The 16,586-nt window shown below is 38.7% G+C and overlaps 1 protein-coding gene across 3 annotated transcripts in view; it reads right to left on the bottom strand.

Annotated features, from left to right (window-relative positions):
* lars2 (leucyl-tRNA synthetase 2, mitochondrial) overlaps positions 1 to 16,586 on the bottom strand; it is a 71,570-nt gene that overhangs the window by 49,776 nt on the left and 5,208 nt on the right. For 2 of the 3 annotated variants that reach the window (XM_065275810.2, XM_065275809.2), the window contains exons 3-4: positions 15,675 to 15,803; positions 313 to 404 (exon numbers count right to left, since the gene is read on the bottom strand). In XM_065275810.2, the coding sequence (XP_065131882.1) occupies positions 313 to 404; positions 15,675 to 15,803 (221 nt within the window). The remainder of the gene's footprint in view (positions 1 to 312; positions 405 to 15,674; positions 15,804 to 16,586) is intronic. The other variant, XM_073811688.1, reaches the window with a different exon arrangement.

Genomic DNA, 16,586 nt, shown 5'->3' on the forward strand with positions numbered 1-16,586 from the left:
GACCACTCATAATATGAAAAATATATTATTCAATGTCAAAATATGAAACTACATTATAACTTAAAACACTGTAACTATGGAGACCATCATGTGATCGTATAAATCATCATACCCTTCAAACGACATAGAGGTATGTATTATAATGTATTATAACTGTTGTGATACATCATATTATAAAGTTTTTAACTACAATATTATAATGCATTAAGAAAGTCCTTATAATACATTATGAATACGGCATCATTAAAAGTGTTGCAGATAAAAAAGGTGATGGTTGGTGTGTGATGAATCAGGTAGAAAGACGGTTGGCACCTTTTGGTCCATTCCTCTGGATCCAGGCCTCGCTCAATTGCGGCATTCTCAGCAGGAAGACCAAAGGCATCCCAACCCATTGGATTCAACACCTACAGATCAGACAACATCCAGCTGTAAGTGATGCCACATCTCTCTTCTTTTATAATCTGTGCCAAAATTGATGGTGAAATATCCTGACTAGTGCTTGATCAATATGTTTTATAGGGTCTTTAAATCATAAGTAAAAGACGTACTAAACAACATTACCAAAATTTATTTCATGGAAAATAAAGAAAATATCTATTGTGTGTCATATGTGATCACATGTAAGAAAGATGTCAAATGTATGTCTTATTTAAAGAATTTGACACTATACCTACATTTGAGCTCTTTCATACAGCAAAAATCACCATACAACTTAAAAACTTAAGTGCACTAAAATTGAAAACTTTTAAAGTCATGTGATAGTTTTTTCTTAAATGTTGACTTTATCCACAACAAGCATACTTTATATCCTGTGTTTTTTGTTGAAAAAAATTAAGCAGAAAAACTGAGAAAGTACGGAGCAAAAGCGTTCTACCTCATGCAAAGCGAGAGTAAAACACACTAATGAAGAAAAGAAGAAACACACATATCCACATGATCATCTACTCAGTCTAATAACATTAAGGGCCAGCCAGACAAAGTGTTCCATTTGCGCAGCTGCTGCAGAAACCCTCAGGTAGTGATCTATATGTGAACAAATTTGTTGACTCTCTTTGAATTTTGCACATTTTACTGGCACCACACCTTACACTGCACCATGCACCTGGTAGGGTAAACAAAATTTCTCTATTTACAGACATGTCATGAACAGACAAGAAAACTTATGCAAGCATGTTATTTCCTAAAACAGAAATATTAACATAGCACTGCTTTAACTATTTTAACTCAACTCAAGACCCAGAATCCAAAGGTTGTTTTTAGCTACGATAACAATCTCTCTAAGTGGAAGTGGTAAAGAATCAGTCAGTGTATAATGGAGAATGAAAATGGAGAGCACAAACTCTAAAAAGCATTACAGTCAATTTATTGTGCCTTCATCTTTAAAGCGAACACAGAGATAAGATAATAATAACATATCTATCTACTACTATTAGCACACACCTTTTAGGTCTTTATCTGCCTCTCTTTGCGTCCCTCAAGTGTAAATGAGTTTTTGAGATAAGATGTGGGAAAGAAGGAATAGTTCACTTAACAGAGCAAATTCTGTCATTATTTACTCACAGTTCTTGTCCTGCTTTCATTTTGTATTTAATTTATGAAGAATCCTTATTATGCTCTTCACCATGCAATGTCAGTTTATAGCAAAATAACTACAATTAATTTGTATGCAATTGGTTTTCACATCTACACAGTTTCAAATATGTGGAATATGAAAAATATTCCACCTTGGGAGTACAAGAAATCCATTTTACAGTGAATAACTAAATTTTCAGTCTCTTTCTCGCACTACAGTGTGATATCTACATTATGAAGTCTCTATCAAGGTTGAAAGCTGTACTGTGCTGCAATAAAAATAAAAAATATATATATATTTCGACAGGTTTGGAACAAGATGAGGGTAAGTATTTACATTTATGCATTTTATCCGAAGTCCATTTATGGTATACACATATTAACGTCATTATGTGTGCTCCGCAGGAATCAAACCCACAACCTTGGCTCTGTTAATGCAATGCTCCACCAATTGAGCTACAAGAACATAATGACAGGATTTTCATTTTTGGGTGAACTGTCCCTTGTGAACAACAGACTCCTTTTAGGGAAGCGTGAAGAGGAATGACAGAGCACACGGTGGTAGAGGAGATTCTGTATCCTTGGTAACCGGCTGCATCTCATTCGTTAAGTGAAGTGGTGAACATTATTAAATCCAACACAAGCACCCATTTCAGTTCAGTGCCACAAAACACAACACACAGTCATCCACAACATTCACTAAAAATATATTACTGACAAACATTTTACTTAGACACAAGGGCACCATTTAGTAGCCATGATATTTCCACTTTTTTGAAGGTCTGTTAGTAAAAGAATTCCCATATGAAACTCATGTGATCATGGGATTACATGTGGTTGTCACGGTCAGAACCAGGAAGTAGACTGAAGGTAAGTATAACAGCACTTTATTGAAACACACACTGAAGCAGAAGGATAACAGGTATTATAGATATATAAAGTACTGGAATGCCCTTCGATGAATAATAATATAATCTCTTTTGCAGATGGTGATTGGATGATTCCCAGAGGGTTACTGAAGATAACAACAGGTAAGTTCCAGGTGAGTAGCACAGGTGAGTCTGAGTGTCCATAAGTGATGAGACCAGACAATGAGAGTGAAGGGGAATTAAAGGGGTTATAAAGGGATATGGTGATGAGACACAGGTGATGGGGATTAGAACTCAGGAGAAAGTGAACAAGTGGGAGGATTTACTGATGACACAGACTGTTCAGAGAGGGGAATACGGTGGCGAGGTCTACCTAGAGGCCTGGCAGCTGGGCAATCGGGGTAATTGGTACGGAACTGAGTGAGGAGAGTGTGGCCCAATGCATTCCTCAGGGCCATAAGGCCTCCCAGTGGAATAAGTATTCCACACAGGGACCTTGCCGCCGAGAGTCAATGATGTTGCGGACCCAGTAGATGGGCTCCTCTTCCATGGGAACAGGAGGAGGAGGCACAGCTGTGGTGTCAGGATCTGTGGAATGAGGAGATAAAGGATCAGTAAAGGGTTTTAACAGTGAAACGTGAAATGAAGGTGAGATACTGTACTCGGGAGGTGAATTGAGCCTATAAGTAACTTCATTCAGCTGCCTCTGCACGGTGAAGGGACCGATGTAGCGAGGGCTGGCGGAGGTGGATTTCTCGGGTGGAGAGCAATACCTTTTGGCCAGGGTGGTACTTGGCTTGGTCTTGATGCCTCCGCATAGCCTGTGGGACATAAGTCTAGTCCAAACCCCCTTGCTCTGATTGAAAAAGTGGTCGACAGCTGGAACAGCCGAGGGCTCACCTGACCAGGGGAAAAGAGGAGGTTGGTAACAGAGGAAACATTGGAAAAGGGTGAGCCCCATGGTGGATTGTGGCAGGGAATTCTGGGCATACTCTGCCCAGGGCAGAATGTGGCTCCAGCTGGTACTGGTGGCAGTATGTAACGAGGTAACGACTGATCTCTTGGATATTACACTCAGTCTGACTGTTGTTCTGTGGGTGGTATCCAGAAGATAGACTGATAGTGACCCCCCGGAGTCTGAAGAAGGCTCGCCACACCTTTGAAATTAATTGGGGTCCTCTGAAAGACTGTATCTTCTGGGATCCCAAAGTTGCGGAACACGTGGTTGAAGAGGGACTCAGCAGTCTCAAAGGCGGTAGGGAGTTTGGGCAGTGGGATCAGTTTGCACCCCTTAATAAACTTTTAATTAAAACTAAGACACAGGTGTGATTCTGGGATTTGGGTAGGTCGGTCATGAAATCGATGCCCAATTGGGACCATGGCCATTGTGGAATGGGAAGAGGAATTAGTTTGCCTACAGGTAAGTTCCAGCTGAAGGGGTGAATTAGGGGAATGAGTGAAGGGGAATTATTAGAGGGTTATAAAGGGATATGGTGGTGAGACACAGGTGATGGGGATTAGAACTCAGGAGGAAGTGAAGTAGTGGGAGGAGTGACTGATGACATGGACTGTTAAGAGGGGGAATACAGCGGCGAGGTCTACCTAAGACACAGGTGTGATTCTGGGATTTGGGTAGGTCGGTCATGAAATTGATGCCCAATTGGGACCATGGCCATTGTGGAATGGGAAAAGGCATTAGTTTGCCTACAGGAAGTTTTCTAGGGGTGTTGGTTATGGCGCAGACTGAGTATCCTCGAACATACCGGGAGACATCTTGAGAGATGGATGACCACCAATACTGTTGACTGAGGAGCGAGAGGGCACATCTGCTATCTGGATGTCCAGAGCCCGGAGTGGGATGAGCAAGCTCATTACGGAGGTGTGTAGGTACATAGGTGAGATTCTCTAGAACTCCTGGTGGAGAGGGGTTGAGGAGATTTTCCTGGGTAATTTGCTCATCGATTTCCCAGACAATTGGGCTGACGAACATGGGTGGAAGGAGAATGGTTTGGAGGTCCTCAGAAGCTGAATTGTGGAAATGACAGACGTTATCTGCTTTGAGGTTCTTTCTTTCTGGTCTATAGGTTACGGTGAAGTCGAATCAAGTGAAGAATAGGGCCCAACGGGCCTGCCCAGCAGTTTACCCTGAATGATCTGAACCTCTGGTAGCGTTGCTGGTAGCGTTGCTGGTAGCGACGTCTTCGGATGTTTAGTTTTTATAATAGTTGTGTGGATATGAAGTTCCCTGCTGATCCAGAGTCGATGAGGGCTTTCATTGGGACACAACTACCGGGGGTTAGCAGGTGCACAATTGTATGACTTAAGGTTTCAATAACGGGGAGAATATGAACAGAGCTTACCTCAGGGTGAGGAGGTTGAACTGGGCAGACTGTGATGACGTGTTTTTCACCTCCATAGTAGAGGCAGGGTTTCAGATGGATGCGACATTGGCGTTCAGAGGTTGAAAGATGTGTGGAATCAACTTGCATGGGTTCAGGTGCTAGAGGAACCATAGAGGAGGCCAGGGGCGGAGGATGAGCAACATCAGTAGTAACATCATCACAGGCAGACAAATGTTGAGATATGCGGATGGTTTTCTGGATGAAGTTTTCAAGACCCAGATTATCATTGTACACAGCAATGAGCTGACAGATGTTAGGGTTCAAACCATGGTGAAACACTGCAATAAGGGCGGTTTCATTCCAGCCATAACTTTCATTGTTGTAGATTGAAAAGTTGATTGTGTACGGTGAGGTCTGCCACCGTCTGGCCGAAGACCTCCTTGAAGTGTTGAAGAAAACTAGACGGGGATTGTATTACGGGAGAGTGCGAGTTCCAAAGGGATTGTGCCCAATGGAGAGCTCAACCAGAAAGCAGAGAGATGATAAAAGCCTCTTGTGATGAGTCATTAGAAAACTGATGTGCTTGCATTTGGATAAGGATAACTCAAGCAAAAAAAAAAAAGCGGCAATCCTCTGCCTCACCCAAGAATGTCGCTGGTCGGGCCATAGGACTAGCAGAGGCAGCTGACGAAGCAGCAGGGTTTTGCGGCAGCAGTAGCTGGTGAGCAGAGTCAAGTATTTCTTTGGGTACTGAAGGAGGGTTTAGAAGATGGTAGTAATGACAGTCGAACCACCTGAAACAGTTACGTGAAAGGATCGCAAACCGGATTCCCCTCGGGATCAGTGGTGTTTTGCATCTTCGGTCTTCTGTCACGCTCAGAACCAGGAAGTAGACTGAAGGTAAGTATAACAGCACTTTATGGAAACACACACTGAAGCAGAAGGAATAACAGGTGGGTATTATAGATATATAAAGTACTGGAATGCACTTAGCTGAATAATAATAGTCTCTTTTTGCAGATGGTGAACAGAGGATTTCCGGAGGGTTACTGAAGATAACAACAGGTAAGTTCCAGGTGAGTAGCACGGGTTATAATTTTTTTAACTAGAATTGTGATTGGTGTAGGTCAATTGTGGATGTGCAGCAGGCGTAGTGATTTTACGCAGCAGCTGAAAATAGTCCCCTACTCTTGAAGGTAACCAAAGGGAACTATTTTTGGCAGTGCGTAATATTACTACGCCTGCTACAGCCATGTTACATCAGCAAAGTCCTTGATTATTACGCCAGATTGAGAGTAGTTCCTAGCCATATCTGCCTAGAAAATCACACAACTTTTAATTTTCCGTCGGTCTTAGTAACAATGTAACTACAGAAAAGTCAAGTTTTAAATAGGAAAAATATCTAAACTCTTTGGTAATTTTTTAGCGCGATGTTAATGCTCTATTCAGATTCAATGTATTGTGCTAAGCTATGCTAAAAGTGCTAGCGCCAGACCTGGAGATCAGCTGAATGGATTCCAAAACTGTAAGAATAAAAATTTTAACTTTAGGGGAACTGGAAAATTAGCATATTTTCAAAAAAGTGGAATGTCCCTTTAACATAATGCAACAATATTAGCAGCGGGACAAAAGTAACAAGTGTTAAAAATGATGGCTTGTTGTTATGCAACCATGGGGTACAATATCCCAACAGTTGGGTCAGAAATAACCCAGACATTTTTTAAAGTGTGCCATTTTAGTTTAAAAAATATTTTTCAATTCCTTTAATGTGTGCAGGAGATTTTGGAGAATCACAGAAATACATAACATTTTCATCAGATGAAGAGCGATTTCAGTATTTTGTGCAAAACTTAAATGTATAACTTAAATGTGTTCTGTATGTGAATTATTTAATGTATTCTGTAAATGTAAGTTTCTGTGGTGTTATACTTAATTATCAGTTGCTGTTTAATAATGCATGTTGTCCCTTTATCTTTGTTGTATTAAAGCAACACTAAAGAGTTATTGCTCTTTGCTCCCCCTACAGTTTAGAAGCGTAATTGTTCATTACCACTGTCGTAAATACTGCAGCATAGCTGGCTCTGATTGGATTGTAGGTCTGCCGTAAAGCAAGTTTTTGTAGTTTTCACTCGAACTACAGGACCACTACCCGACGGTTGGAAACTTCTTTAGTGCGGTTTTGGCCGATAGAGGGCTGCAAAGCAAATGTGAAAGTGCCATTCACCCTGTTTTGAGTGGATGAACCACTGAAACTTTTTTGGAAAACGTTATTTTAAGGTAAAAAAAAACTCTTTGGTGTTGCTTTAACAGAAAAGGGTCTGACCGGGAATCATATCAGCTCTCTAACAGCTGCTGGTTCATTATATTCTACTGCTATCATGTGAAAATGAAGAGCCCAGATTGAAATAAAGTCAAATGGCTTGAGGACAATTTTTCTATCATATAAGTTGATCAGAAGACATTTAAAAAACCCTTAAAAAATGTATAATGAGAATGATAGATGATACTTAGTGCTGTATTGTTACACTGTTTGAAAATAAAGTTTTTTTTATCCAATGTATGTTACTTTTAAATGGTATCTCAGCAGGTTACATAGACATATTTAGAAACTGTACAAGATGTCATGACAATACCGGTGTAAACTAGAGAGAAAACATTTAAAACTAGAGGCTGGAGCCTGTAACATGACTGAGCCACCTGTTTAACAAGGACAACAGAGGGAATTCATCCTGAATCAAAGGCAGATATCTTGCTTTAACAGGTCTTACATCCATGAGAGCCTACAACTGTGAAATGCTTTGTTTCTTTTCTGTTTGTGGGGGTGGGCATTGGTCTGAACATGTGTACAAGTGAGAACTGTAAATACATATTTTTTCTGAAATGTTGTGAAACAACATTGGTGGGCGGACAAGTTCAAGTATTAATCAGAGATATTAAATACAGTCTTGTCTATATGAGCTACAATCTTATCTGTATGCCCTTATGGGACCATGATTTGATTTGATACCATGATTTTTATTCGTGTGTCAATGTGTCATATGTATGGATTAGAGATAAACAGCCAAATAATTAATTTTTACCAAAACACAGTTATTGATTGTTTAATGTCAATCAATAAACAACTATGCATGCAATAGCATGACATAATTACAATACATATTATTAGTATAAATGCAACAATAATCCTCATTATTTATAGTAATTAAAACATTATACATTCTTTTTAGTTACATATTCATTGAAGTCTAATAATTGTTTTGTTATTATGGTTGTGCACATTGATTTTAATACATCTCAATATTTAAGTAACTGGTATCAGTATCCTTAGATTATTACAGGCAGATGGTAAGATTAATAGTAACTCCCTAAGTCATGGTCTGTTTCAGTGAAACTCTCCAAACTGAGCACTGTCAATTCCAATTCAATCAACAGTTTCACTTTGTCAAGACTTATTAAATCATAATGCTTTGCTTACAACACACACCAGATGCTGCCAGTCACTTTGAGCAGACAGAGATTAGTCACGGCCCGAAACGGAGACATTTAAAGGACATTCAAAGGAAGGAAATGGAGAAAACTAAATAAAGACAATCAAATGATTGTTTAACACGGTTCATACTTTACCCTGATATTTAATACAGGGTGTTAAGGTTTCAAGATTTCAACACATACATTTGTAAAGCCTAGATTAATGTTCTCATTTACATATTTATGAGGTCAACAATGTTAATTAGAAGTACAGCTTATGACAGGCAAGCTTTCCATTTCAATATGCTTGACCATCAGGAGAATATTGCTATGTAAAGTCTTCCAAAATTTTAACAAAGAAGTAAAACAAAGTCTCTTTTTCTATTCCAGTTGCATTTGTCAGCACTGTTCAACACTGTTTGAGCATTTTTATCTCAGATGTTCAGAACCCAATATAGCATATAAATGTTTCTGCACCTGTAAAAAGTGAAAAAGTGTGTGAATATATCATATAATTGCTTAAGTTGTTTTTTATTTTCTCTCTGGTCCATCGGTCCCTGTAAATATTGGGATTTTAAAAAATAAGGGAAATTTCCCAATTCCAACATTAAAGGGGCCGTGAATTGGTCGATTTTATTGCTTTATGACGTTGATTGATGTCTACTTATGCATTTCGCGTTGTTTTTACATTCAAAAACATCAAAAGCAATAAGTAATACGCTATTTTGTAACATGGATTAGTGGCTGTCTTGAGGAATGGTTCGTTTGAAGGGGCGGGCCGCATTGAAGACCTGAACGTAAACACCCACTGCTATGATTGGACAGCTTCGTTCCCCATCATTACATGTAGGGAAATGTTTTAAAAACATTAATGTGATAAAAATAGCAGCCGAACACAAATATGTTTGAGACACAAAAGATTCTGGGTGCTAAACATGATACACATAAATGACAATACGTATATTAAAGTAGAAACAAAACTCGACGTGACTAAATTACCGTATACAACACAGTAAGCGTGCATCCGAATCTAAACTGCGGCTAATAAATCCTTATCAATAACTTTGTATATTTCTATTGTGCTTGTGAGGTTGCTTTTACATTCACGTAATGTTAAATACCACAGTCATATGATAAAAAATAAGCTTTGTTGAGTGTTTGACCTTTCAAACGCAACTTGCCTAAATTACCGTATACAACACAGTAAACGGGCATCAGAATCTAAACTGCGGTTGATAAATCCTTCCTTATAACTAACTTTGTATATTTCTACCTTTAAATTACAGTCGTATTGTTAAGTGTTGTACCTTTTATTAATCGTTTAATGTTTTTAGTAAATTAAAACGGTCAACAAACGTATTTAGACACGGATGTTACAACAGGACATAGCAAGCAATCTCTTTTAACAAAGCAATAGTGAAACGCAGTAACTTAAATAAAGTAAAATGTCTTACTGTGAATTATACTGCTGTGTCATTGTTGTCAGATCCAATATAAGTGGTGCTTCTGACTGAGTCTCTCTGCAAATCCAGCATCAACTTCTTTACAAATGAATCCATGTCCACAACGTTAACAAACGCTCCCCACACGAGCTGGAACTTCTTCAAAAGCAAACTTTATCCAAGCATATTGCTAATGTTAAGTTCCAAGCCTCCGAATTGAAGTATTTAGCTTCTGTGTTGTTCCCACGCGGTTCTTTCACAACCGATAATGCGTTTCCATGGTATCATAACGGATCACCGCGTCAAAATAAAAGTCTCTCAGAAAAAATGTATTTAAAAAGTCATTTTGGTTAAATTTGTCAATCTTTAAAGACATGTTTACTTACTGAGACACACGTGTCACGCGAAGCTGTGGGCGGGGCTACAAAAGTAGACTTGTCCTTTTGGTTATGGGGAGGTGTTTCAATTCTACTTTGACGTCATAGATTTCCGAATTTTAGACTGGAGTGTTTAGCTGGCTTGGTGCCAAAGACGGTTATATTTCAGTAGCACGGACGTTTTCAGTTCTGAAACTTGCAGGATGTTCATTTAAGTATGATGAACTCTTATATAACAAATTATCAAGTTAAAATTGAGTTTTTGATTCACCGCTCCTTTAACCAATTTTACATGACAGTAAAGCACAAACAGCAATGTTCCCCAACACTCAAAGTTACAAAGAATGTGCTGCACACCACCAAGCACACTTTTAAATGTGGGAGTTTGTGTACGCAAGAAGTACGCGGATGTGTCCATTAAATGCGTGTGTCGGTGGGCACTGCATTTTGTTTAACTTTGCAAGTGGCTCGGCATTGGCATTCTTCTTCTTGCAAGAAAGTTAATCAAAGTTTAACCTTATGCAAATGAGGAGCAATTTTCGGAAGCGACTACCAATGATAGCGAAGCAGTTAAGCTCACATCTTCTCATGTCAATTACTGGAGTGGATGGTAGTCATTTGTTTATGACCAGATTTAGGCTATGTTTACATTAATGCTTTACATTTTAAAACGCATTACTTTTGCCATGTTTATGCCTTTCATTTACACTAGGCCACCGTTTTCGACCCTCATAAATGGAGTCGTTTGTAAACGCTAAAGATCCTCTTTTAGATTGAGAACTCAGACGTTGCGCTGCAGTGTAAATGAACGTAGACGGCGTCTTCTGTAAACAAACAGCTGATGTTAACATGACAGCGCATCATTTTCAAAGTAAAAATTATTTTTATTCTGGTAAATGGAGGTTTGCAACGGAGGTTTTGACAAAAATAATAAACATCTACCAACCAGCTATTATAAACGCTATATCAGATTGTTTTAACATGTATCCTTATAGATAATGTCTGTTTTATATTTATGTTTGAGTATTGTTGGGTTTGAATAGTGTTGTTATGTTGTTTATGTTTTGTTTAAATTTAGTTAGCTTATTACGAAAGAAGGACTGTAATTTTAAACGCCATAGAGGGCGTTGTAAAGGCCAATACGACTGGAGAATTGTAATGGGTCAGACATTATTTTCGAGTTTAAGTTTTGTTTGCTACTTTAAAATGAATTTCGTTTCATATCATTTGTCTCTTAATTTTAATCGATGTTTTGTTGATAAGTTTTGTGAATATAAATTAATAAAAACATTAAAATCAATATCATATTAATATTTAATGCTCGTTTAGCCGAATGCGCTTATTGCCATTTCTGTGTTGCTAGCGGAGGACGTGCACGAACCTCGCACACATTTAAAAATTAACGTCATATTAATTTTTAATACTTTAGCCGGTCACGCTTTTTTGTCGGAGAACACTGAAGAGGAACTCCCTACATTAAAGCAATAAGCATTTCTGTAGGCTGAAGCTATACTTCACCTCTTATTATGTTTGATTGAAGTTTGCATTTGCTGAAATGTATTTTTGCTTCAAGTTCACTACCGTTTAGTACTGTTCACTTGAATGCTTACTTTTTAAATCATAAAGACCTTTCTGTTTGATTTATAACATCAACATCAACATTAACCTATAAATCATATTAACTCTTTCCCCGCCATTGACGAGATATCTCGTCAATTAAGAGAAAACGCTTCCCTGCCAATGACGAGATTTTCCGTCTTCCGCAACTTTTTAAAACCGTAAGTATTGCCCTATGGCAAGCTGCTGCATGTCCGTGTCTCTTTTAAAGATCGCTCTGAATGGGATCTCTATGAAAAGTCTGTCACAAAAATGGAATTGTTTTTGCTTTTTGCTCAAAATATGTGACCCGTCACGGAAACCAGGGACTCAAGTCGGCAGCACAAGTTTCGAGAAAATGAGAAACAAAGTTTTTTTTTTCGAAATTTGTGATTTTCGTTTTATTGCAGAATCTGTTAGTTGAGATCACGAAGAAGCCTCTCCATGTTTGAGATAGCAGTTTTTGTATATTTAAAAGCGTACATTTTGCGGTTAAAATAGGCTTGTTTTTCCGGAGATTCTAGCGTGCAGCGGGGGGCGTCATTGTCTGTGTGTATATTTACATACTGTATAAGCTTTTGTTTTCGCCTCCGCCCCCAAAGGGAACAGCATGACTACTAAATAAGGATAGTTCGCCCAAAAATGAAAATAATGTAAGTAATGACTCACCCTTATGTCGTTCTAAACGCGGAAGACCTCCGTTCATCTTCGGAACACAGTTTAAGATGTTTTATCGTTAGATTTAGTCCGAGAGCTTTCCCCTTCATTGAAAATCTATGTATGGTTTCCATGTCCAGAAAGTTAATAAAAACATCATCAAAGTAGTCCATGTGACATCAGTGGGTCAGTAAGATTGTGTTGATGCATCGAAAATACAGTTTGGTCCAAAAATAGCAGAATTACGACTTTATTCAGCATTGTCTTCTCTTCCGGCTCGAGCGTGAAGTCACGTGACTGTAGTGACGCGCTGCCCTGTTCCTCAGATATGTTTGCTAAGTTTTTTTTTTTTCAAACTTATAGCCTGCGTCTCCCCAGACTGTAAAGCTCGGGCGCACAAAACAAAAGAAAAATAAAAGAAGCTGGGGCGGAACAAATAACAGTCAGCCGCATCGTACGTCAGCCGCGTCACTGACTTTATGCGGCGCCGCAGTGGGATGACGTCAAAGTACCGCGAGAGCTCTTCAAGAAATCTTACGGAGTAGTTTAATTTCGACTCGCTCTCGCGGTACTTTGACGTCATCTGTATGTCAGTTCTTGCAGCGCAGCATGAGTCCAAACACACAGAAGTTACACAGATATCGTTGTATTCTTCATATAATTGGCTACATGTTTTGTCTATCAATATTTTCCATGAAGTCATTGGCTGATGGAGGAACGAGCGAGCCATTGGTAACCTCTCTAAAGGATGTCACGTTTTCGACGGCGCTGTTTGGATGATCTATTATACTACTTCCCTATTTTAAATACAAACTTTGAAGGCGGGTTCATGTGTTTAACAGAGTGTAAGCTCATATACCCTTACATGTTACGATTTAAATAGTCTTCAGATTATATATTATATTGTATTACCAGACATTCATGCGAAATCTGATGTAAACAATCTATATTTCACGGATTATACGCATTTGTGGACAAATATGGTCATTGGATAATCTGAAACAGACTGGATTCGACTTGTGATCCCCACAAAGGTAAGAGAGTCATGTTTATTTTTGCGGGTTGTCATTTGGTCATAAAATACTATATATGATGCTAGAACATCTCAAAAAGGGTTTTACAGGGGGCATGGCTTATCTAAATGAGATGTAAATGAGCCCTATTGTCTCCCTTAGCTGAAAAGAAGAGTCCCTTTCGTCTCGATTTTCTCGGTTTGAGTATTTCTGAGTTCCTATATTCAAATGGCCACAACTTCTCCAAATCTTATCAGATTTCCATGTGTTACACATCGTTGGAAAGCTTAGAAACTGCACTTTCAGAATCTGTGAATAACTCAAAATGCCCAGATCCGACTTGTGTCCCTACTTTCCGTGACTGGTCACATATGGTGTTTTTGCAAAAACCTACCCATATTCAAAAGCTGATTGCAAAAGAACCACTAAAGGTAGGATGAAACGGTTTTTTTTTGTTTGAAAGCAGAGGGTCTGTTCTTTCATTTGGTATATTGTATGTTTATTTATTTAAAGAAGAACATTTTCTGGAAGGCATTAAACTTTGGTGAAAATCATGAAAAACGCTGGCGCTGGCTGGCAACTTTTTTTTAAAACGCTGGCGGTGAAAGAGTTAATATGTTGTAGGGGGAGCTAGAACAATAAAAGTCTTTCCCAAACACATTTTTATAGGTTCAAAAATATTGTCTGTTGTAGTTGCCGGCAAAGGATCCAGGTATGAATTTTTGTCAATATCGCATAAATGCGCAACGGTAAGCTATTATTAAAGGAATAAGTTATTTTACACTTTTATGCATGCCCAGTAATGTGATTGGTCATGTTTCATGCATTTATGATCGCGTATAGTGTGGATGAAGATTCTTTTTAAAATGCCAGTATAAACGAAGATCGTTTTCATTTTAAAATGCCGTTTTAAAACGCAAGTGCTCTAATGTAAACAGGGCCTTAGAAACACCTCATTGAAAGAGACGAGTGCCACACAGTGAGAAAATCACTGGTGGTCTGAATGAGGCTTTGGGCTTAGAATTTAGGGGGTGATTTACATGAAATCATTTTCTACTAAAACTAACTTCTAATTTGTTTTGGCCATTCATTTATGTGACACTGGCATTTCAGGGGGCCTGAAAAGCAAATGTGTTTGTCGTGTTTGGTAATGTCGTTTAACATGTACAACAAGCAGTAATCTACCACAAACATTTTCAGTCTTCAAAAATATCAAGTACATTGGACAATATGGGGTGTTTAAGTCCCCGGAGCCCCCTCACATCACCATTGTAAACAATGCCCTGGTGCACCTTCAAGCGTTCCCATGCAATCAAGCATTTTTTACATTTTAAGTCAAGTCATCTTGTGCACAGTTGTGCGTTCAAGCATTTCTGAGAGTAACCTTTTGACCATGTACTAGGGATGCACCGATAGGATTTTTTGGGCCGATACCGATACCGATTTAAACAGACAACTTCTGGCCGATACCGATGCCGATACCGATATTAAACACTTGTATACAATACTATACAGTTGGTCTATTTGCTAGTTTATTTCTGCATCAAATTATTTTTACTGAACATGGATTGGATCTAATTAACATTCAACTGACCAACATAATAAGAGAGACACAAATTAAGCTAAAACAAACATAATAAGACAGCATGACAACCTTCAAAGGTGGTTTTTGCTGTTCAGCATTTATTTTATTAACAACATTAACTCGTTTTTTTACATATAATGGATTTCTTTATGCAGTTAATTAATAGGCCGATACCGATTGTTTTCCTCGTGCTATTGCCGATATGCCGATGGTTTCAAATTCATCAAAAATCGGCCAATAAATATCGGCGGCCGATACATCGGTGCATCACTACCATGTACACAAACATATGCGTTTGAAGCATACACACAGTCACCTAGTAGACCCTTCTATTAGTGCTTACAAAGGCTCCATGCAGACTCTACTGATGGCAATATTTACAACATCAGACAACGCAAGTATACGTTTCTCTTTAGTGTATACTTTAGAAACATTTCTGACATTAGCCCTTCAGTGACATGAGCTGCAGGCTTTATTAAGACGTGTGAGGAGGACAATCTGAACATGATGACACTGTTTGAGAAGCAGCGCTAATTAAAAAAATAAAATATTCACATCGCTTTCAATATTCAGACACTTTATAATTAAAACACCCTATTCCACAGAGACCTTGACTACAGCTTTTACACACAAGGGCCTGTGCTTTGATGCCTGCGTGTAGGTGGGTGAACATAAAAACATTAAAAAGATGAAAAATCATGAAAATGTATAAATGTGTGATGTGATGGATAGTGAGCATTAAAATCGCAGTACCTGATGGCCTCTCATCCTCTGGAAATGGCCGATGGTATCGCTGATGGTGTAAACCCTAACGTGACCCATGTGTAGACGGCCTGATGGATACGGGAACATAGAGAGAACGTAGAACTTCTTCTGGGAGATCTAGGCAGGAAAAACAGTTTCATTTCTATAATGTGATCCTAAAACCCCTTGTGCTTTGGCAAATTACTACAGTATACCAGGCAGTGCTCACAGTTAATGCAGGCTTTTTGAATGTCTCGCTTCAGACATCACAACACTTGTTTAAACTAAGTCTGTTGACCTCTCAGCCTTGGTAAGTCTCATACACTCGCAGCGGTTTTAATGATTCATGGCACGCTGCCCGGCGTACTGGGCAGCATTAATCAGCGCAGGTCAAAATGGGCTTGAATTATTCAACGGCTGACAGAGGCAGGGACCCATCTCTCCGACAAGCCCTTTCCTCAATGTAGGCGAATTAGCTTTTAGACAGGTATAATTACAAACACTGATACATTTGGTAAATAAATAAGCACTTCAGGTCAGATCTAAGCAAGGCACACCCACTAAAACACACACAAGGGAACCGCTTTGTATTTATAGCACATCCATTGTTCGAGAAACCCTTTGTTACAGCCAGAAAAAAACGAGTGTGGGACATGCATTAAAAACAATGACAAACAGAGCAGACAACATATGGAAGAGCGCCTGCTTCACATTTGTCTGGGGAATGAAAGTAAAACGTGTTAAATGGTACCGTCACATGGTCAGACTATTTATAGAATAACAACATGAGAAAATCTTCACACGCGAACAAAACTACCATAGCAGAAAATCTGATTTTAAAATATCACAATTCAATACACCTAATTTTCTGCTATTAAATGTACTTCAATAAATAATCTCAAACTATTGTATTTTATTTTC

Source organism: Paramisgurnus dabryanus, chromosome 13 (genome assembly GCF_030506205.2).
Source record: "Paramisgurnus dabryanus chromosome 13, PD_genome_1.1, whole genome shotgun sequence".
Taxonomy (NCBI): Eukaryota; Metazoa; Chordata; class Actinopteri; order Cypriniformes; family Cobitidae; genus Paramisgurnus; species Paramisgurnus dabryanus.